Source organism: Ahaetulla prasina, chromosome 7, assembly GCF_028640845.1.
Source record: "Ahaetulla prasina isolate Xishuangbanna chromosome 7, ASM2864084v1, whole genome shotgun sequence".
Taxonomy (NCBI): Eukaryota; Metazoa; Chordata; class Lepidosauria; order Squamata; family Colubridae; genus Ahaetulla; species Ahaetulla prasina.
The window spans coordinates 6,891,544-6,915,577 of record NC_080545.1 but is presented as its reverse complement, the minus strand read 5'-3'; the positions used below and the strand labels follow the sequence as shown (position 1 = coordinate 6,915,577).

The following is a 24,034-nucleotide window of genomic DNA, read 5'->3' as shown; positions in this document are numbered from 1 at the left end:
AACCCTGTTATTAGTTTAACACCTGCAGTGACTCACTTAACAACTGTGGCAAGAAAGGTCGTAAAACGGGGCAAAACTCACTCAGCAACAGAAATTTGGGGCTCAAATGAGTTTGCAAGTCAAGGGCTACCTGTATTTCTTTCTATTGCGGGAAACTTTCACCATTGCTTTTTATTTCTCACGGTAATTGTTAAATAACCTTCGGGTGTGATGCGTTTTTCCTCAGTCAGTCATTGTTAGGGCCACACCGAAGAAGAATTCCTCGAACCTCTGACATTGCAGTGCAGAAGTTTTAATTAGAGGCAGAGGAAACGTTTGCTGAATGCAGGGTAATTTTGATTATATGTTATGTAGAAAGCATCGCAATTTGTGATTGGTTTTTTTGTCCACATAGTTCTATTACTGTCTCACAATACTTGACAACACAGTATCAACAGTAGAAACCTTCAAATTTCTGGGTTCTATCATATCGCAAGATCTCAAATGGACAGCTAACATCAAAAACATCATTAAAAAAGGACAACAAAGAATGTTCTTTCTGCGCCAACTCAGTAAGCTCAAACTGCCCAAGGAGCTGCTGATCCAATTCTACAGAGGAATTATTGAGTCTGTCATTTGCACCTCTATAACTGTCTGGTTCGGTTCTGCAACCCAACAAGAAAAACACAGACTTCAGAGGATAGTTAGAACTGCAGAAAAAATAATTGCTACCAACTTGCCTTCCATTGAGGACCTGTATACTGCACGAATCAAGAAGAGGGCCGTGAAAATATTTGCAGATCCCTCGCATCCTGGACATAAACTGTTTCAACTCCTACCCTCAAAACGACGCTATAGAGCACTGCACACCAGAACAACTAGACACAAGAACAGTTTTTTCCCGAAGGCCATCACTCTGCTAAACAAATAATTCCCTCAACACTGTCAGACTATTTACTGAATCTGCACTTCTATTAATCTTCTCATCTTTCCCATCACCAATCTCTTTCCACTTATGACTGTATGACTATAACTTGTTGCTGGCAATCCTTATGATTTATATTGATATATTGATCATCAATTGTGTTGTAAATGTTGTACCTTGATGAACGTATCTTTTATGTACACTGAAAGCATATGCACCAAAGACAAATTCCTTGTGTGTCCAATCACACTTGGCCAATATTAAACTTCCATAGCATTTTCAGCTGATTGTGAAGGAGAAGCAGGGCTTTCGCACAGGACGGGAAAGAGGAGCTCATGGGAGGAGGAAGGGAGAGGGCAGGGATGATGGGCTTGGGAGTAGGGGGAAGAAAGGCCCTACTCAATGGCTCCCAGGTGAGTGTGTTTGTGTGTGTGTTCCAGCATAACTCTGGAACGCCTGGGCCACTAAGGAGACCGAGTGCAGCGTCCAGAGCGACAATTGTTTGTGATGACAATTGTTTGTGATGTCCGTTCCTTTGCAGCTTCCTCTGGAAAGCCAGCTGTGACGTTCACCCTCCAGTGGACCAATGGGGAAGTGCCTGATGTTCCCGTCTCTTGGCAGCAGGCGCCCCCTGGTGGATTTGGGGCAAAATGCCAGGATTGTAGACAGGATGGGAAAGAGGAGCGCATGGAAGGGGGAAGTGAGAGGGCAGGGATCGTGGGCATGGGAGTAGGGGGAAGAAAGGCCCCTCTCAATGGCTCCTCTCTCTCTCTCTCTGTGTGTGTATGTTCAAGCATAACTCTGGAACGCCTTGGGCAATTTCAACCAAACTTGTTGCACAGATGACTTACTATCTGGAAACAAATACTGTAGGGGTAAGACACCCTTAGCACCCCAAGTGTGTGTGTGTGTGTGTGTGTGTGTGTGTGTATGATCCAGCATAATTCTGGAATGCCACGAGCAATTTCAGGATTGGGATAACGAAATACCTGGGCAATGCCAGGTTATCAGCTAGTACGTTATATAGAAAGCATTGCAATTTGCAATTTTTTTATTATTTTTTTACATAGTGCTATTAAACTTCCATAGCATTTTCAGCTGATCGTAAAGAAAGAAACAGGCCCTTCGCCCTGTCAGGGAACTACAGTGCAAGCAATTAAAATTCTCGTTTTTTTAATAAAAGAGGATATAACAGAATTCACACTGGAAACCTTGTCATCCGTCCAACCATGCAAAAAGATATTTTGGATGGGTTAAGGATAGTATTTCATGTTTTTCATGAGACAACTAAGATCTTAGTTTTAGCGTTGTGTCGGATGGTGGTGAATAATTCATTTCGGAATCTAATAGCATTTTTCAAATTCTAGAGGACGGGTTCCGGTAGAAATTTCATTCTCTAATGGCTAATGGAAGAATTCTTCTTTGTACCCAAGGAAGAAACTAAAGCACAAGTATAGAAGAAAATGACAATGATATAGAATACAATTTAATTTTCATTCTCTGGGCTGCATACAATTGAAGATATCTTAATCTCCAAAGGCAACTAGCCTTTCTTGGTTTTTTCCTTTGAAAATGTTCTGCTTCTCAACCAAGAACCGAAGAAGCTTCTTAGAACACAGAATAATAGAGCTTGAAGAGGTCTTAGAGGTCTTCTAGTCCAACCCCCTGCTCAAGCAGGAGTTCCTGTACCATTGCAGACAAATGGTTAGCCAATCTCTTTTTGAAAGCCTCCAATGATGGAGCATCCACAACTTCTGAATAAAGTTAAAATAGGAATAGAAATAGATTATAGAAATAGAAATAATTATAGAAGTAGATTATAGTATAGAATAGAAGTATATTTGTGGTCCGTCAGCAGCCTACGGAGCTGGCAATGGAGTCGGAGAGCGATGAGGCTGAGGTGGGGCCAGGGCCCTCAGGGAGTGGGGTGCGGACTCCAGGGTATCCAGAGACTGATAGTAGTGAGGCAGAGGAACAGGAGGAGCCTGTTCCTAATGCACGCATGAGAAGAGCTGGCAGAAGGCAAGAGCAGCTCAATCAAAAAGGACGACTCTGGAGTAGGGCCAAGAGATGATTGGTCCCTCCCATAAGTCTTAAAACAGACCAGCACCAGCATTTCAGCTTTGCCGGAAAACAACGTTGTAGCTGTGTCTTCAGCTTTATCTTCTGCTTCGTGTATGTCTTTGTTTTTGTGGCTTCTGGACATTTGCCAGGAAGGGCCTTTGGCAGTTTGCCTAATTGGACTAAGGTTTGCGAGATAACTGAGGAATTTGTGTTGGGAGGCATTTGTTTTACTTTGAGTTGAACGACGCTGAGAATGAAGTAATTCCCAGCTGTTCGAATAAAGTTAGCTTTTCCACGGGCTAAGTTTATTACTACCTATTTGGGCCTGGGTCACAACAGTATAGAATAGAAGTATATTATAGAAAAGACATATAGAATAGAAAATACGTGCAGAATATAATAGAATGCTGAATAGAATAGAATAAAATAGAAGTATAGAATAGAAAGGACGTGTAGAATAAATTGCAGAATAGCATAGAATGCTGAATAGAATAGAATAGACTATAGAACGCAAAATAGAATAAAACTTTATTGTCATTTTAAATGTACACTAATCAGCATCCATAAAAATGAAATTTCATTGCATTCCGCTCTCAAAAGATAACCCTTACGCATATACCCGCACACGCACACATATATGACACAGAGAAACATCCCAGTCTAGTTTGAACGTACGCATACACGTGGCCAAAAAAAAAGAGAATCTTGCGAGTTTACAAGACAGATGCAACCCTAAGGAGCAAAGCTGTTCGAGAATCTAGTAATTCTTCTACAGATCCTTCCAAGAGGGCAGCCACAGAAGGTGCGAAGAAAGATCATAAGCCACCCTTTTCCAGGGCTGTTGTAACTTTTGAACAGTCACTAAAGCAATGTTGGTAAGTCAAGAACTACCCGCGGTCCACATTATTGACCTGAGATGAAATTTGCTCTCTTGACTCGCATAACCGATCAAATGCTTCTCCGAGCCTCGATTAGTATTCTGAAAAGCATTGCATGGCTACATCCAAGGCAGCTGGACTAACATGACCTTTTAAAAAAAATAAATTATCTTTTCCAAACGCTTGTTGTGCCCACGAATGTGAAAAGCTACTCTCCGCTTCATTAAAACCCCTGGCAATTGCCACCAGCTCGCCTCCCCCTTTCCTTCCTTAATAAACCGCCGTGCTGCATTATAATTTTCTTTATAGCAACCAGCCATTTCCTTAAAAGCTAATATAGCAAGGAGCTATGCGGATAAAAAAACACACACACACATACACACACACACACACAAATAAATGTGTGTTGCCCAATGAATAAAGGCAAACATGAGTAACACCAGTTCATTTAGGGCAGGGGTGTCAAATTCAAGGCCAAGGGGCCGAATGTGGCCCACAGGGTATTTAGATCTGGCCCGCAGGGCCCCCCTGGAAATAGCAAAGGACTCGTCCACAGTGCCTCTGCAGCAAAAACGGAGCTTGGGAGGGCTGAGTGCGGAGCTCCTGAGGGCCACATTTGGCCCTCCCGAGCACCGTTTTCCCTGGCAGAGGGATGCAGGAGACCGTCGTAGCCGAAAACGGAGCTCGGGAGTCCATTTTCACTGGCAAAGCAGTCGGGACACCACAGGTGCCCCCTGACACAAGTGATATAGAGCTGGCCACACCTACCCTGGCCACGCCCCCCCAGCCACGCCCACCAAGGTCAGACACAACCCTGTTGCAGTCCTCAATGAAATTGTTGTGACCAAGGCCCAAGTAGTGATTAGTAAACACAATTCAGTCCTCAACAAACTTATTTCATTAAAACAGCTGAGAATTAATTCATTCTCCGCTTCGTCCAAAACAAAATTCTTAATAACCAGTCCATCGGCCTTATCACCAAACTTTGATGTCTTTGGCAACCTGCCAAAGGATTTTCTTGACAAAAACCCCACAAAGTTCAAGGGACGCTGACAAGAAGCAATGGAATCAACGTTGCTTTTCTACAAAGAACCCAACGGCTCATTGCTGCTCTTTTAAGCCTTATGGGAGGGGCCAATCATCTTCTGGCCTTACTCCCAAGTTGTCCTTTTTTCTTCAGCTGCTCTTGCCTTCTGGAAGCTCTTCGCATGTATGCACTAGGAACAGGCTCTTCTTGTTCCTCTGCCTCTCTGCTGTCCTCCCCTGGAGGCTCTGGAGTCTGCGCGTCGCTCCCAGATGGCCCCGGCCCCATCTCTGCCTCCGATACAGAGCCCTCGTCAGGGCCTTCCCCTGACTCCAGGACTGGCCCATTGTCCTCCCCAGCCTCCTCACTGTCCGACTCCGCTGCCAGATCTGCGGGCTGCTGTCTGGCCACAACAGAAATCAAGTTTGACACCCCTGATTTAGTGGAAGCTCAAAGTTACAACACCACCGCAAAAAGGGACCTATGACCGTTTTTTGCATGTAACGACCATTGCAGAAACCCCGGGGGAGGGGTCTGATCAAAATTTGGATGCTTGGCAACTCATATTTGTGACAGTTGTGGTTTCCCGGGGTCACGTGATCCCCTTTTGTGACTCTCCTGACGAGCAAAACCAATGGGGGAAGCCAGATTCACTTAACTTGCTATTAACTTCACAATTTTAGGGATTCATGTAACAATGGTGGGAAGAGAAGGTCATAAAATGGGAGATAAACTCACTTAAGGACGGCTGTGTTTAGCAAGAGAAATTTTGGGCTCCGTTGTTGTGGTCGTAAGTCAGGGACTACCTGTGGCTAACTTAATTCCTCCCTCCCCAAACTTCGCAGAGCGCCATGTAAATTTTGTCATCATTATCAAGCGTAACAGACTGCTTAATAAATGCAGTCTCATTTTCAGACTCTGGCACATCAATTAAGTCACTTTCCTTCAGCATAGATTTATCGATCCTTATTAAAGCAGCTGTTGTGTCGTTCACAAAAATAGAATGCACCTGTTTCACCTTTTTCCAAAAAAAAGAACAAAAAATACCTCAATGGCTTTTCTCAGACTGGTGGTGGGGGGAATCAACTCGGCTCTCTCAATTTGTAAAAATGAGAAAGTATTAAAGGAAGATAAATACGGTTCATTAAAGAGGCTGAAAGTGCTTCAGCTACGCAGAATACAGGTGGTCCTTGACTTACAATCAGAAGTGGTATTCAGCTGGGTCGGACCAGTTCAGGCGAACCGGTAGTAGCCCAGGCACAATCCCATCCTATATCACTATTGTTCTGTCTCCTTCCCCACTTCAGACCCACGAGTTGGCCTTCAGCCAGTGGATTCACAGCTCTTATCAGTCCTGGCAGAGAAATTGCAGCTGCCTGCCAAAGTTCAAACAAATGACTCACGTAGGAAGACTTTCAGCTCTTTTTGAAACGGTTCAGCTAAACTTTTGCTTCCCGTGGAGTGAGAGCAGTCCCAAAGCTCTTTATATATCCTGTGGGGTGGGGCTCCTGCCTCACCCTTCCTTTTGATGACGCCGCCTCTCTAATCTTCTGAAGCGCTGGTCAAGCCAAGCTTGATTATTATTATCAGCTGGATCTGAAGGCGTAGCTTGGGGAAGGGAGGAATCGGGATGACGGCCTCATTACATCCTCCAACTGGTCTGGGTCTGGCTCCTGGAGCCGAGCCACAGGAATAGATGCTCCCGAGGTAAGCCTTACCAGCCCTTCCCCCTCACTTGCTGAGTCACTTTCGGGCATGGGGCCAGGTTCGGGGGCTGGAGTCACAACAACTATGTTTTTGACGCCGCACACATGTGTGGACGGCGTACATGTGCAAATTGCATGTTTTGGGCATGTCTACCACAGGTGATAGTATGTGTCTGGTTTTCTGATTACATTTCCAACATTTGGTGGACATATTTTTAAACGTTTTTGCCAAGTCTTGCCGGTGGTATGTGCCATCTATAAAACACTTTGGACAAGTTTTCTCGATAAGTAGTTGCCATCATCAATTTATAGTTTCTTTCCCAAGAGCTTTTGGCAGTTATCTAGGATGCTATTTTTATTTGGGGGGGTCTATAAACACTTTCCGCACGCTGCTGTCAGATCAATTTGAGATAAATGTTCTGAACAATCTAAATAGTCTGGCTCTTCATCGTGTTTATCACATCGATAAAGCAAAGCTAATGAAAACGATACCGTTATGACCACAATCGCCACTTCAGTTGCCTAGCAAGTTTCTTTTAAGTTGTCATGATAAAGTTGTGCGCAAGCCGGAGAATGTTATTCCTTGCTGGCTTTCTGTTCGTTTGACGATGTCGTCCTCTGGCCCCCGTCAGTACAGGACCCTCCTCAGCTTACGACCGCTATTGAGAGCAGAGTTTACATGGCTAAGTGAAGAAATTAGTCGAACGAGTTTTGCCCCCCCCCTTTTTTTTTTATTGAAAGAGTTTTAAAAAACAAAAACTTTTTCCCCCCCTCCCCAAAAAAACCCTTCCCCCTCCTCCCCGGCTTCCCGGGTCAATCACAAGGTATTGTTATACATAAACCAAACATAGAATAAAATTTTCCTTCCAATCCAAATAACCACATCCAAAGCTTTTCATCTCCCAACCCCCTCCCCATTACATAAAATAACTTTCTAATTATTCAAAGGCAATCTGATATTTCTTAATCTGATATCTGTTTTGTAGATAATCAATCCATTTTTTCCATTCAATTAAATATCTTTCCTGCGTATTGTCTTTTAAAAACGCTGAGATTTTAGCCATCTCAGCCAAATTAATGACTTTCAGTATCCATTCTTCTATTGTAGGTACCTCTTCTTTCTTCCAGTATTGTCCAATCAACAGTCTTGCTGCTGTTATTAAATTCAGAATCAATTTAGTCTCAATCCCTGTACAATCCATTATAATTCCCAAAAGGAAAAATTGTGGTCGAGTTTTGCCCCTTTTTCATTGCCACATTTTTTTTAGTTTTTATTGGTTTTATTACAACACAACACAACACAACACAACACGAACATACATAATATAAACATATAATCTGTCTTTGCAGGGATTCCCTTAACAACTGTGAACTATGAAAAGTCGTAAAATGGGGCAAAATTCATTTAAGAAGCGTCTCGCTTAGCAACGTTAATGTTGGGCTCAGTTATAGTCATAAGTTGAGGACTACCTGCGCAGCCTCAGGCAACATATTGCTTTGCTTACTTGATCGGATTTTTCATCCATGGGTAATGTGTGGGTTGGAACAGCTGTTATTTAAAAAATACAGCTTAGTCCTCGGTTTACAACAGTTCCGTATAGTGACCATTCAACAGCACTGAAAAAAAGTCTTTGGACTGGGGTGAAATGTAAAATTTGTTACTGCCGGTTCTGCGGGCGTGGCTTGGTGGGGGTGGGTAATGTAACTGGGTGGGTGTGGCCAACTTTTTTTTAAAAAACTTTTAAAAGCATTTTTTCTACAACCTCTTCGGCCGAAAAGGTTGTCAAAAAAATACTTTTAAAAGGTTCTGACGATCCCAGCTGAGCCGCACGATCATCAGAGGCATTTTTTTTTTACTTTTAAAAGCCTTTTTTTGCCTGAAGAAAAAATGCTTTCAAAAGTTTTTTTAAAAAAACAAACAAAACCTCTGATGATCGTGCGGCTCAGCTGGGCATGGAGGTGGGGGCAGGAATTTTTGCTACTGGTTCTCCGAACCACCCGCCACCTTCGCTACCAAATTGAGCGATCCGGTCCGAACCGGTAACATTTCACCCCTGCTTTGAACCATTTTTCATACCACCATTGTGGTATCCCCTTGGTCCTGTGATCAGGCCTCTGGTGGCTCAGCAGACTAAGTCTGTCTGTTATTAACACAGCTGCTTGCAATTACTGCAAGTTCTAGTCCCACCAGGCCCAAGGTTGACTCAGCCTTCCATCCTTTATAAGGTAGGTAAAATGAGGACCCAGATTGTTGGGGGCAATAAAAGTTGACTTTGTATACAATATACAAATGGATAAAGACTATTGCTTGACATAGTGTAAGCCGCCCTGAGTCTTCGGAGAAGGGCGGGATATAAATGCAAATTTAAAAAAAAAATTGGATGCTTGCCAACTGACTCATACTTATGATGGTTGCAGTGTCCCCGGGGTGTGTGGGGGAGACATGCAATCCCCTTTTGTGACCTTCTGACAGCAAAGTCATGCCAGATTTGCTTAACAGCTGTGTTACTTGAAGAGCACCCGGAGACTTCAGCTAGTTCAGAACGCGGCTGCGCGGGTTATTGAGGGAGCGTCTCGGAGCTCCCACGTAACACCTATCCTGTGCAGACTGCACTGGCTACCTGTTGTTTTCCGGGTGCGCTTCAAGGTATTGGTTACCACCTTTAAAGCGCTCCATGGCTTAGGACCGGGCTATCTACGGGACCATCTACTGCCGGCTTCTATCTCCCATCGTCCGGTACGCTCCCATAGAGAGGGACTCCTCAGGGTGCCGTCAGCCAAACAGTGTCGACTGGCGGCCCCCAGGGGGAGGGCCTTCTCTGTGGGAGCTCCGACCCTGTGGAACGAACTTCCCCTCGGACTTCGACAATTACCTGACCTTAGGACCTTTCGCGAACTTAAAACTTATTTATTTCGTATGGCTGGACTAGCCTGATTTTATTTTTATTGGATGGGTTTTAAAATTTTGTGATTTTACGGGGAGTACGTTTTTAACATTTTGGGCATTTAAATTAGTTTTTAAGGATGTTTTAATTACTGTGTGTATTTATATTTTATCTGCCTATTCACCGCCCTGAGTCCTTCGGGAGAAGGGCGGTATACAAATTAAAATATTATTATTATTATTATTATTATTATTATTATTATTATTATTATTATTATTATTATTATTATTATTATTATTATTACTCACTTAACAACAACGGTAGTGATTCGCTTAAGAACTCTTGCAAGAAAGGTGGTGAAACGGGGCAAAAACTCACTTAACTATCTCGTTTAGCAACAGAAAGAGCTCAGCTGCCGTCGTAGGTCGAGGACTAGCTGTAATTGGGGAGGAATTGAGGCCTTTTAGGTTTCAAATGTGGCTTGATAAGGTTTAGCTTCTCTGACTTGCCTTGGTATCTTCTACATGGTTAATCTTTTCGGCCTGTATGCACGTGCGCGTGGCCGAACCCCCAAAATGCAATGCGAGTGCCCCCTGCGCATGTCCCCTGCCGACATGCATACGCATCCTCGCGCATGTGCGCCGGCCCCACACACACATGTGCCCTGCCCCCTGTGCCCCGTTTTGACTTCCCGGTTGGTGCAGGAGACTTTCCAGGGCCAAAACGGGACATGGGGGGGGGGGTGACCTCGTGCCCCGTTTTCGGCCTGGAAAGCCTCCTGCACCAACTTGGAAGCCAAAACGGGGCGCCGGGGGTGGGGGCTCGCGCAGGCAAAGAGGCTGCAGCAGGTCAGTGTCGTGTGTGTGTGTGTGTGTGTGTGTGTATTTTATGTCCTATGGGAGGGGCCAATCATATCCAAGGTGTGGCTTTACTCCTGAGTTGGCCCTGCTTTCTTAGTTGTTCTTGTCTTCTGGCAGCTGTGCGCATGCAGACACTGGGAACGGGCTCCAGCTGTTCCTCTGCCTCGCTGCTGTCTAACTCCCTCTCTGCCTCTGATGCCGAGCCCTCATCTTGAGTATTTTTTTCTGCAAAGAAGACTTTTAATATCTGCTCCCTTCAAAAGATTTATAATTCAATATTCCAAAATAATAATTATTCCAAAAAGCGAGAGAGAGAGAGAGATTTGGCTCAGCTTTTTCAACAACTACAACTATAAATATGATGTAAAACTAAAATATCATCTTATTGATATATCTCCAGAGTTTGTTTTTTTTTGCTTTGTTTTTTTTAAAATATAGGTTGGGAGGGGAATTGCTAAAATTCTGACAGTTTTCTTCCAGCTCTAACAAATATGCTCAGAAGCACTGAACTTTTGGGAGGGATTGAGCAGCTCTGGGAATTACTTTAGAAGGAGAAGCTAATTAAATGTGACAAGTTTGGAAAACAACTGCCTGCAATTTTGACTTTTCGATCCTGGGAGATAGGAAGCCTGGGAATTGATCTTGGAAACAAGATCAGCAAAGCAATTAAAAGCCTAGAAGGACTGAGGCGCCAGTTTAAAGTTAAGAGAATATTTGTCGATGGGTTATTTATTTTTTCTTCCTTTTAAAAACATCTTAATTTAGGGGCAATTGAAAGGGGGGACTTTCCTTAGAGGGAATAGTTCAGAGAAAGAATTGTAACCCCTTAGACCAACTTTCTTTTCTTTTCTTTTCTTTTTTCTTTTCTTTTTTTTTCTTTTTAAAATAATTTTTATTAAACAGTTTGTCTTTACAGACATTACAATCATACAGTCATAAGTGGAAGGAGATGGGTGATGGGAACAATGAGAAGATTAATAGTAGTGTAGATTTAGTCAATAGTTAGACAGTGTTGAGGGAATTATTTGTTTAGCAGTGTGATGGCGTTCGGGAAGAAACTGACCTTCTGTCTAGTTGTTCTGATGTGCAGTGCTCGTTAGCATCTGGAGCACAGGGGAGCTGCCAGAGGACTGGAAAAGAGCTGATGTAGTTCCCATCTTCAAAAAAGGAAAAAAAACAGAACCAGGAAACTACAGACCTATCAGCCTGACCTCAATACCGGGGAAGATTCTGGAAAAGATAATCAAGCAACGAATCACGGAACACCTAGAAGCAAACAAAGTAATAACCAAAAACCAACATGGGTTTGTCAAAATCAGATCATGCGAGACTAATCTTATTGCATTCTTTGACAAAGTGACAAAATTAGTAGACCAGAGGAATGCTGTCGATATAATTTACTTGGACGTCAGTAAAGCATTTAATAAAGTAGACCATAACCTACTACTAGATAAAGTAGAAAAATGTGGGTTAGACAGCACCACCACCAGATGGATTCGTAACTGGCTGACCAACCACACTCAACATGTAGTCCTCAATGGAACTACATCCACATGGAGGGAAGTATGCAGTGGAGTACCCCAAGGTCTGTTTTAGGCCCAGTACTCTTCAACATCTTCATCAATGACTTGGACGAGGGGATAGATGGGGAACTCATCAAATTTGCAGATGACACCAAGCTGGCAGGAATAGCCAACACTCCAGAAGATAGGCTCAAGATACAGAAAGATCTTGACAGACTTGAACATTGGGTGCTATCTAACAAAATGAAATTCAACAGTGAAAAAAGTAAGGTTCTACATTTAGGCAAAAAAACCAAAATGCACAGGTACTGTATATGTGGTACCTTGCTCAATAGTAGTACCTGTGAGAGGGATCTTGGAATCCTAGTGGATAACCATTTAGATATGAGCCAGCCGTGTGCAGCAGCTGCCAAAAAAGCCAACACAGTTCTGGGCTGCATAAACAGACGGATAGAATCAAGATCACGTGAAGTGTTAATACCACTTTATAATGCCTTGGTAAGGCCACACTTGGAATATTGCATTCAGTTTTGGTCGCCGCGATGTAAAAAAGATGTTGAGACTCTAGAAAGAGTGCAGAGAAGAGCAACAAAGATGATTAAGGGACTGGAGGCTAAAACATATGAAGAACGGTTGCAGGAACTGGGTATGTGTAGTTTAATGAAAAGAAGCACTAGGGGAGACATGATAGCAATCTTCCAATATCTCAGGGGCTGCCACAAAGAAGAGGGAGTCAAGCTATTCTCCAAAGCACCTGAGGGTAGAACAAGAAGCAATGGGTGGAAACTGATCAAGGAAAGAAGCAACCTAGAACTAAGGAGAAATTTCCTCACAGTGAGAACATTTCATCAGTGGAACAACTTGCCTCCGAAAGTTGTGAATGCTCCAACACTGGAAATTTTTAAGAAAATGTTGGATAACCATCTGTTTGAAATGGTGTAGGGTTTCCTTCCTGGGCAGGGGGTTGGACTAGAAGGCCTCCAAGGTCCCTTCCAACTCTGTCGTTATTATTATTATTAAATAAATGCATCGTTGTGTTTCCTCCCAACATGCTCTCATCTACAATTTATATTCATGACCCAAATGAAGTTTCGATTTACGTAAAGTCTTTGGTACACCAAGGCCTGAGCTTCAGAGGAATATCAATGTGGGATTTTGCAAACACTTTCTGTTCACAAGGACCTCCGAGGTCTCTCGGGTACCAATTCGGCTTCTGCAGTGGGATTTCACTGGTCGGCACGCATCCCATTGCTTCCCTCAGGCCCGTATTGAACACTGTAATTTAGGTTTGATTTTCTGTCTAAATGATTTCCCAGCTGCCTGGTGCTGCTGCGACCCGTGTGTAGTGTGTGTTTATATATTGCCTTGGGAGCCAACTTGCATCCCTCGACATCATCAAACGACCGACACTATACCAACCTGGGATCATATTCAAACGATTCTGCATCTTTCAGAGCTTAAGGGGTGGGGGAGGAGAATCAGTTTTATATGCAAGCATGAATATTAATTCTGCAAGGGCCAAACAGAACAGAGTAAAAAAATACCAGTGCTGTGTGCAAAATATTCAGAAAAGCAGAGTAATGGAATAACAAGAGTTGGAAGGGACCTTGGAGGTCTTCTAGTCCAACCCCCTGCTTTAGGCAGGAAACCCTACACCACTTCAGACAAATGGTTATCCAACATCTTCTTAAGAACTTCCAGTGTTGGAGCATCCACAACTTGTTTAATTGTTGATTAACTTCTGGAGACAAGTTAATTAATTGTTCTAACAGTCAGGAAATTTCTCCTTAGTTCTAGGTTGCTTCTCTGTTTGATTATCGTATTTTTCGGAGTATAAGACGCATCATAGTTTTTGGGACGAAAATGGCGGGGACCTCAGAGGTCTTCTGGTTCAACCCTCTACTCAAGGCAGGACCCTCATACCATCCCAGTTAAATGATTGAGTAGAGTAGAGTAGAGTAGAATAGAAAATATGGAATGGAATGGAATGGAAAGGAAAAGAAAAGAAAAGAAAAGAAAAGAAAAAATATGGAATGGAATGGAATGGAATGGAATGGAATGGAATGGAATGGAATGGAATGGAATAGAATAGAAAATATGGAATGGAATAGAATAGAATAGAATAGAATAGAATAGAAAAAATGGAATGGAATGGAATGGAATGGAATGGAATGGAATAGAATAGAATAGAATAGAATAGAATAGAATAGAATAGAATAGAATAGAATAGAATAGAATATATGGAATGGAGTGGAGAGTGGAATAGAATAGAAATAGAATAACAGAGTTGGAAGAGGCCTTGGAGGTCTTCTAGTCCAACCCTCTGCTTAGGCAGGAAACCCTACGCCACTTCAGACAAACAGTTATCCAACATCTTCTTAAAAACTTCCAGTGTTGGAGCATTCACAACTTCTGGAGGCAAGTTGTTCCACTGATTAATTGTTCTAACTGTCAGGAAATTTCTCCTCAGTTCTAAATTGCTTCTCTCCTTGATTAGTTTCCACCCGTTGCTTCTTGTCCTGCCTTCAGGTGCTTTGGAGAATAACTTGACCCCCTCTTATCTGTGGCAGCCCAGCATCTTCCCAGGTTTTGAGTTTACAGTGCGATTGCGTTTTGCACACAGGGTCCGTTTTAATGAGGGATGTTTGGCTTAGTTGAGATTGTCAGCTGTTCAGTGCTTTGATCCCTACGGGAAGGGGGAAGGGCAAGACAGTAAACCGAGGAGCAATTCCCAAGAAAACATTAAATGAGTGGGCAGCTGAAGGCACTTTCCAAAATGTACCAGGCCAATTATAATATTCTTTTGGCTTTTTCTTCAAGACACTTGAGAAGGGATAATCAGCCTGCATTCATCACGGCGCACCTGCGAGGAAGAAAAAAATAATTCTAAAAAAGCAATACTGAATTTAACTCCTATGCCGCGGAGTTGTGCTGTTCTCTTGTCCTTCCTTTAAACTGACATCAAGGTGAAAATTTGGCTGTCCGTGATGCTCAGGGAAGGAACTGGGCCTTTTGAAATGTGCTATTATTTGTGGCGGTTTACAACAATGGCTGTAGGATATACAGCCGTCAATAGCAGAAGAATAACAGAGCTGGAAGGGACCTTGGAGGTCTTCTAGTCCACCCCCCCCTGTTCAAGCAGGAGACCCTATACCCGTGATGGCTAATCTATGGCCACAGCTGGCCCGCAGAGCCCTCTCTGCGGGCACGCGAGCCGTCCCCAGCTCAGCTTTACCACACATGCGCGCACGTGCCTCCCGCCAGCTGGCTGATTTTGGGGATGTGCGGGAGGTGGGGCGCATGCGGGTCATGCATGCGCAGGGGAGTGCGGTGCTCCCCCTATACGGCCCAGGTTTGGGCCCAGGAGGCTACAGAGAGGCTTGCTAGGCCCAAAATGGGGGGGGCAGAGGGTATGGTTGTGTGTCCCCCCAGCCCATTTTTGGTCCCAGGAGGCTGCAGCGGGGCCCTGCTGGACCGAAAATGGGAGGCGGGTGGGGGGGTCATGCACGTATGCGTGGGGGGCGAGGGGAGCCGTGCGCGGATGCGCAGAGGGGGCACATTGCGTTATGGGTGCCGGCGCGCATTTTCGGCACACGACGAGAAAAAGGTTAGCCATTCTTGCCCTAGACCATTCCAGACAGGTGGCTGTCCAGTCTCTTCTTAAAATGGAACCACCCACAACCTCTGGAGGCAAATTGTTTCAGTGATTAATTGTTCTTGCTTCTCTGCTTGGTTAGTTTCCATCCGTTGGTTCTTGTCCTGCCTTCTGGGGCTTTGGAGCAGGGGTCTCCAACCTTGGTCCCTTTAAGACTTGTGGACTTCAACTCCCAGAGTCCCTCAGCCAGCAAAGCTGGCTGAGGAACTCTGGGAGTTGAAGTCCACAAGTCTTAAAGGGACCAAGGTTGGAGACCCCTGCTTTGGAGAACAGTTTGAACACCCCCTCCTGCTCTGTGGCAGTCCCTTAGATATTGGAAGAGTTACAATCCCAAATTGTAGATCCCTGAAGAATTACATTTGCCGTCAAGGTCAAGGTAAAGGTTCCCCTCGCATACATGTGCTAGTCGTTCCCGACTCTAAGGGGGCGATGCTCATCTCCGTTTCAAAGCCGAAGAGCCAGCGCTGTCCGAGGACGTCTCCATGGTCATGTGGCCGGCATGACTTGACGCCAAAAGGCGCACGGAACGCTGTTCCCTTCCCACCAAAGGTGGTCCCTGTTTTTTCTACTTGCATTTTTTACCTGCTTTCGAACGGCTAGGTTGGCAGAAGGCGGGGCGAGTAATGGGAGCTCACCCCGTTCCGTGGCACTAGGGATTCGAACCGCTGAACTGCCGACCTTTCGATTGACAAGCTCAGCGTCTTAGCCACTGAGCCACCGCTTCTCTTACATGCCGTAGAGTCCTCAATTTAAATAGGCCGCAGAATTCAGTGATTGAATTCTGCCTATTTGATTGAGAAAGGAAATAAACATCATTTTAAAAACAACCTAATTGCATTGGGAATTATGCAGTGGGAATATGATTTTTAACTGCCTGAGTAATTTCACAATAAAGTACATTTCTGATATGGTTCCAGAGATTTTATAACATGCCCAGTGATCCATTATCTACTTTTAAGCAGAAACCACTCAATTTATTTCAGGAGAAGAGTTAGGCTTAAAAACCATGAGTTAAGATTGTTCTAATTTTGTGTTCTTGGAAACAAGCATTGCATTTCTCTTCAAATATTTATTTATTCTTTCTTTCCTTCCTCCCTCCCTCCCTCCTTTCTTTCCATCCTTTCTTCCTTCCTCCCTTTCTGTCTTTCTTTCCTCCTTCCTATCCTTCCTTTTTCTTTCTCCTTCCTCCTTCCCTCCCTCCCTCCCTCTTTCTTTCTTTCTTTCTTTCTTTCTTTCTTTCTTTCTTTCTTTCTTTTTCTTTTCTCTCTCCGTCCCTCCTTGCTTTCTTTTTCTTTTCTTCCTTCCTTTATTTTTCTTTGCTTTCTTTCTGTCCTTCCTCTTGCCTTCCTTCCTCCCTCCTTCTCTCCCTCACTCCCTTTCTCTCTTCTCTCTTTCTTTCTTTCTCTCCCTCCTTCCTTCATTCCTTCCTCCTTCCTTTCTTTTCTTTCTCTCTCCGTCCCTCCTTGCTTTCTTTTTCTTTTCTTCCTTCCTTTATTTTTCTTTGCTTTCTTTCTGTCCTTCCTCTTTTGCCTTCCTTCCTCCCTCCTTCTCTCCCTCACTCCCTTTCTCTCTTCTCTCTTTCTTTTTCTTTCTCTCTCCCTCCCCTTCCTTCATTCCTTCCCTCCTTCCTTTCTTTTTCTTTTCTTCCTTCCTTCCTTCCTTCCTTCCTTTCGTCTTCCCTCCCTCCCTCCCTTCCTCTCTCTCTCTCTCTCTCTTTTCTTTTTCTTTTTCTTTCTCTTTCTGTCTCCCTCCCTCCCCCTTCCTTCCTTCCTTCCTTCCTTCCTTCCTTGCAGATGCGCCAATGAAACCAAACTCAAAACCGAAGATCTCTTTTGGGCTTATAACTTCTGTCCAACGCCCTATTCGTGGACCGCGCTGCTGGGGCTCATATTGTACCTGGTTTTCTTCGCACCAGGTAAGCCAAATTTGATGAACTTAACTTTCCTTGACCAAAAGAAATTGGATGATATCAGCTGGAAAAACTCAGTAACCTTGGCCAAAAACCTTAGATGTCTGAATTTTTATTTTTCTGTGAAAATAACACTGGAAGCGCTGGTTTGCCCTGTTTGACATGATAGCAGAGTTCCAATATCTCAGGAGCTGCCCCAAAGAAGAGGGAGTCAAACTATTCTCCAAAGCACCTGAGGGCAGGACAAGAAGCAACAGATGGAAACTAATCAAGGAGAGAAGCAACTTAGAACTAAGGAGAAATTTCCTGACAGTCAGAACAATTAATCAGTGGAACGACTTGCCTCCAGAAGTTGTGAATGCTCCAACACTGGAAGTTTTAAAGAAGAGATTGGATAACCATTTGTCTGAAGTGGTGTAGGGTTTCCTGCCTAAGCAGGGGGTTGGACTAGAAGACCTCCAAGGTCCCTTCCAACTCTGTTATTCTGTTTTCGGTTACTGTATCTCCTTGAACCATCTAGCCTTGTTTAAGGAAGGCGGTGCTGCTTTCACATGGATAAAATCAATTCCAGGGTGGATAAAAATCAGTGAATCGAATGAAGAAAAAAACCTGTAGACTGAGAATCTTAATTTGAACTGAACCAGGTAGACATAGCGGCAATGCGGGGGGGGGGAGAAGCGGGGGAATGGATTCACTTACCGACTGCATGATTTGCTTAACAACTGTATTTTGGCCTCAACTGTGTCCGCAAGTCGAGAACCACCGATATTAGGGTGAATAGTCTTCACCTCGTGCATTTATATTGAAGGCAAATATTACTCAGGACATCTCCCCCCCCCCCTTAATCATTTAAGAATCCTCGGTGGAAGTTAAAATTACTGTAACTGGTTATTTTTCAATTACTTGCCAAAAGGAATGGGGCCAATGCCATGGACCGTCAATTCCGAAATTTATCCCCTTTGGGCAAGAAGTACAGGCAACGCGTGTTCCTCTGGCGTCAACTGGATTTTCAACGTTCTGGTATCGCTGACGTTCCTGCACACAGCTGAATATCTGACCTATTATGGTAAGTATTTTTTTTTCCCTCTTAAAACAAGACCCAGAACAATTTAATTTCGGCTACGTTGGGGTTTTCGTTTTTCATTTTCAGTTATTTGGCTTGGCAACCTGAGTTGCTTTATTGTAAATTTAAAATGTTTTAAAACATCCTTAATATTTTTAACTGTAATATACGGTAGTCCTTGAATTACAATCCTTCATTTAGTGGCCCTTTGACGTTACAACGCCAGTGAAAGGAGTGACTTAGGACCCTTTTTTCACCCTTATGCCTCTGGCAGCACCCCCCTGGTCACGTCAACATTCAGACACTTGGTTCACACTTACGACGGTTTGCAGTGTCCCGGGGTCATGTGATCCCCTTTTGCGACCTTCTGACATGCAAACATGATTCTGACATGATACTGGGAGGGAGGGAGGGAGGAAAGAGGGAGGAGGAGGGGAAGGGAGGAAGGAAGAAAGAGAAAGAAAGAAAGGAAGAAAGGAAGAAAGGAAGAAAGGAAGGGAGGGAGGAGGAGGGGAAGGGAGGAAGGAAGAAAGGAAGGAAGAGAAAGAAAGGAAGGAAGGAAGGGAGGCAGGTGGAGGGGAAGGGAGGAAGGAAGAGAAAGAAAGAAAGAAAAGAAAAAGAAAGAAAGAAGAGAAAGGAAGGAAGGAGGGAGGTGGAGGGGAAGGGAGGAAGAAAGAGAAAGAAAGAAAGAAAGAAAGAAAGAAAGAAAGAAAGAGGGAGGAGGAGGAGAAGAAGGGAGGAAGGAAGAGAAAGAAAGAAAGGAAGAGAAAGGAAGGGAGGGAGGGAGGGAGGTGGAGGGGAAAGGAGGAAGGAAGAGAAAGAAAGAAAGAAAGAAAGAAAGAAAGAAAGAAAGAAAGGGGAGGAGGAGAAGAAGGGAGGAAGGAAGAGAAAGAAAGAAAGGAAGAGAAAGGAAGGGAGGGAGGGAGGGAGGTGGAGGGGAAAGGAGGAAGGAAGAGAAAGAAAGAAAGAAAGAAAGAAAGAAAGAAAGAAAGAAAGAAAGAAAGAAAGAAAGAGAGGAGGAAGGGGAGGGAGGGAGGGAGGGAGGGAGGAAGGAAAATATATATAAGGCAACCAGAATCATTGACTGAGATCGGTGGGTGTAGAATACACACATGCACACACACATACAAGCACACAATTGTAATCTGCTCAGAACCATTGACTGAGATGGGTAGGTATAGAATACACACACACACACATATACACAAACACACAATTGTAAGCTGCTCAGAATCATTGACTGAGATGGGTGGGTATAGGAATTGAATGAATGAATGAATGAATGAATATTAGATTTGTAGGGGTGTCCTTGATTTTATATAATGCTTTGAATGAAACCACCTGTGTAATATTTTTGAAATATGGAACTTAAGCGAAGTGTCAGAATAGCGTTTCTCAACCTTTTCTTCACCATGGACCCCCTTTAAATACCTTTTGTGGCCATGGAGCCCCAAGACTTAACTCGAGATTTAAAGCATAACATTTTTTTTCAAACCTTTGCAGACTCCCTGTGATGACACTGCGCCGGTGATGGTATTTAGCCGGTTCAGACCGGTTCGGTTGAACGAGTAGCGGTGATTGAGGGTGGGCCTGCCCCCGCTGTGGCATAATACCGTCCTATTTAGCCATAAAAAGGGACGTGGTGGCTCAGTGGCTAAGATGTTGAGCTTGTCGATTGAAAGGTCGGCAGTTCAGCGGTTTGAATCCCTACCACCACGTAACAGGGTGAGCTCCCGTGAGTTGTCCCAGCTTCTGCCAATCTAGCAGTTCGAAAGCCCGTAAAAAATGCAAGTAGAAAAATAGGGACCACCTTTGGTGGGAAGGGAACAGCGTTCCGTGCGCCTTTGGCGTTGAGTCATGCCGGCCACATGACCACGGAGACGTCTTCGGACAGCGCTGGCACTTCGGCTTTGAAACGGAGATGAGCACCGCCCCCTAGAGTCGGGAACGACTAGCACTTACGTGCGAGGGGAACCTTTACCTTATTTAGTCATGTTTTTGAGGCCAGGTGCATGCGCGGGGAGGTGCTTGTGCGTGTGAAGCGAGCACGTGCGCGTATGGCGAACCGGTGTTAAGAATATGTGAAACCCACCTCTGCACTGTGCCAGCCCCACTTCCAGGGATCTGTGGACCCCAGGTTGAGAAGCACAGCCTTAGAAACTCTCTTTGAAAAATAAAAATAAAATCCCAACCTATGTATTTAACTCTGTGTGGGGTGACGTGTTTCTTTGCTTTTGTTTTTTAACTCCAGGCGCGTTCTTCCTTTATGCCGGATTTGCGTTCGTGGGACTCCTTTTTCTCTACGGCTGCCTTCCAGAGACCAAAGGCAAAAAACTAGAGGAAATTGAATGCTTGTTTGAGACTTCGCTATGTACATGTGGCATTCCCGAATCGGAGGACGGGAGGTATATCGAGTACATCCGGGTGAAGGGAAGTAATTACCATCTTTCCGACAACGACGCCTCTGACGTGGAATAAATCTCAGCCGCCGATCGGTTAGATCTTTCGAAAGCCTTGGTTGAGGGATGCTGAAGGAGCTGCGCTGAGTGACCTCACTGGCCTGTTTCTGATCTGCTTCTCCTTCCTACTGCCTCCGTGGAAACAGCTCCCTATTTTTAAACCGTGCCCTTTGGAGGGAGGGAGGGGGGGAAATAGAAATAAAATCCCACATCCTCTTATCCGCTAGCCAAGAGGCGATCGCCGAGAAGAATTGGCAAGAAGGAAAGAGCTTGCAGAGTGGAAGTGACTCTCTTGAGGTCTCTTAAGGGTTCCTGTTCTGGATGCTTGCCGAGGTCCTTGAAACTTCAGGACGAGAGTTGAGGGATGAGGTGGCGTCTTAGTTGACCAGCTCGAAAATTTAAAACGCTTAAAAAAGAACAAGTCAGAAACCAGGCGATTCATAAAAGCAGTTAACCTGGAACCCCGGGACTTGGGAACAAACGTTAGCCCCACCTCTTAGGAGTAAAACAGAAAGAAGGAAAAAATGGGGTCTTTTTGAGGGGAAATTGTAAAGCGATTGTAACATGAATACTCATCTTAAAAAGGCAACTGACATGTGCAGTGAGAGAAAGCAGCTACCTCTGGGGGCTTGCTTTCTCTGGATGCACTTATCTTTAGAAATTATTCTTTCCCACCGATGGTCCTTTGCACAAGGAAAGCTGAGATCTTAGAATTACAACATTTTAAATGATTTGTGGTCTGTGGCTCTGGGATTCTACCAAGCTTGTGGTGAAGATTTTGCTTCATTTTTGAGGGGTGGGTGGGTGGGTTTCTTCCTGGTCTAAACCCACCCCATATATATATATTTATTTGTTTTCTGAGGTTTTCGCGGGTGTTTGTATGTAGGTCTTTGGTTATTCGGGTTTTCTCCCGCGTAAAATTAGAAGTGTCTTGGCGACGTTTCGACGAAGTCTCATTCGTCATCTTCAGGCTTCAGCTTCGTGCTTCGCGAAGCTGAAACCAGATCAGAAGCACGTGCTTCGTGAAGCACGAAGCTGAAGCCTGAAGATGACGAATGAGACTTCGTCGAAACGTCGCCAAGACACTTCCAATTTTACGCGGGAGAAAACCCGAATAACCAAAGACCTACATATATATATATATAATGCGAATCTCAAAAGCCAATATGAGAACCTCATCAGGGTGACTTCTAAGCAAACAATTTGGCGTTGAATTAACCGAATTTGATTCAGTTTCGAGTGGAAGCAAAGCGAGGGAATGGAGAAGGATGAGCTTTCAATTTTCTTAAGAAGGAAGAGATTAGCCTTCTTCCGTGGAGAGTCCGCACACCCCCAAGATAATTTTGTCATCAGATTCTTGCAGTCTAACTTTGCCGCCCATCTGAGTTTTCAGATTTTACTTGCGATGATTTAATTTATTTATTTATTTTGGCAGAATGAAAGGCATTTGTTAAACAATACAGAATAACAGAGTTGGAAGGGACCTTGGAGGTCTTCTAGTCCAACCCCCCCCCCCTGCTCAGGCAGGAAAACTCTATACTCCTTCAGAAAAATGGCTGCCCAATCTCTTCTTGAAAAGCTCAAGTGATACGGAGCATTACCAACTTCTGGAGGCACGTCGTTCCACTGTCCGCGGATATTCTCGGTCACCCAGATCATGGTTGTCCCAAAGATATTTTTTTTGTTTCAAGAGGCAGTTGGACTTTCTCGTTTTTCTTTGAAGATGTTTTGCTTCTCATCCAAGAAGCTTCTTCAACTCTGACTGAATGTTGGGGAATGGAAGGATTCAGACAGCTGGTCACTTGCGTCCTTTTAGAGGGTCGTTGAGGCCACGTGGACGTTTATCTGTGTCCTCAGGGTCACCAGCTCCAGATTCTTCAGCTCTGACTGGATAGAATTTTTTTTAGAACAGAATTGTCGTGTCCCACTCCTCCGCTGACGGCCGGGTCAGGGAAATCCGAATCAGGCATGGCTCTGCAGCTCTGCCCAAAGTCCTAGCAAAGTTCCCAAGGCAGGCAGGAGACCAGAAAGTGACTTCAGCAAGATAAGTTCGACTTTGCCTGACTCAGAGACTGCCAGAAAGCAGATCCTTTATATAGGCCATGGGGTGTGGCTCCATGACTCAGCACTCATTAAGGCCTGCCCCTCCCTTCCCTCTGTTGCCTCCGCCTATCCAATCTTCTGATGCGAGGATTACTCCAATCAGCAGCTGTTGGGAGTAAACCCTCCTCAGGCTCACCTGCTGTGGAGGAGGGGGAGGGGTCTAGCTGCTCCGTTTGCCTGGGCATGGAGTCAGGGCTGGGGCAGGGAGATGCTCCTTCTTCTACAGTTTGTCTGGGCATGGAGCCAGGACTGGGGCTGGAAGGCATACATTCCTCCGTGTTCGGGAGCAGATAAGAAGGCCCCGGCTGCTCTGAGGGCGGGCAAGACACAACAAGAATAGAATTTTTGTTATTGGCCAAGTGTGATTGGACCCACAAGGAATTTGTCTTTGGTGCATATGCTATCAGTGTACATTATGGACCTCTGGTGGCTCAGCAGACTAAGTCTGTCTGTGTTATTAACACAGCTGCTTGCAATTACTGCAAGTTCAAGTCCTACCAGGCCCAAGGTTGACTCAGCCTTCCATCCTTTATAAGGTAGGTAAAATGAGGACCCAGATTGTTGGGGGCAATAAAAGTTGACTTTGTACATAATATACAAATGGATGAAGACTATTGCTTAACCCAGTGTAAGCTGAGTCTTCGGAGAAGGGCGGGATATAAATTCAAAATAAAATTAAATTAAATTAAAAAAAGAAAAGAAAAGATACGTTCATCAAGAATCCTAAGGGACAACACTTAATGATAGTCATAGGGAACAAATAAGCAATCAAATCATATTAGGAAACAGTCAATATAAATCGTAAGGATACAAACAACAAAGTTACAGTCATACAGTCATAAGTGGGAGGAGGTGGGTGATGGGAACGATGAGAAGATTAATGGTAGTGCAAATTTAGTAACTAGTTTGACAGTGTGGAGGGAATTATTTGTTTAGCAGAGTGATGGCGTTCGGGAAAAAACTGTTCTTGTGTCTAGTTGTCCTGGTGTGCAGTGCTCTAT

General features: G+C 44.3%; 1 protein-coding gene across 1 annotated transcript in view; it reads left to right on the top strand.

The window, feature by feature from the left end:
* Positions 1-21,726, top strand: part of SLC2A13 (solute carrier family 2 member 13) — a 94,006-nt gene extending 72,280 nt beyond the window's left edge. The window contains exons 8-10 of the mRNA XM_058189536.1: positions 17,293-17,414; positions 18,322-18,474; positions 20,723-21,726. Coding sequence (XP_058045519.1) covers positions 17,293-17,414; positions 18,322-18,474; positions 20,723-20,949 — 502 coding nt within the window. The 3' untranslated portion in view covers positions 20,950-21,726. The remainder of the gene's footprint in view (positions 1-17,292; positions 17,415-18,321; positions 18,475-20,722) is intronic.
* Positions 21,727-24,034: the final 2,308 nt, after the last annotated feature.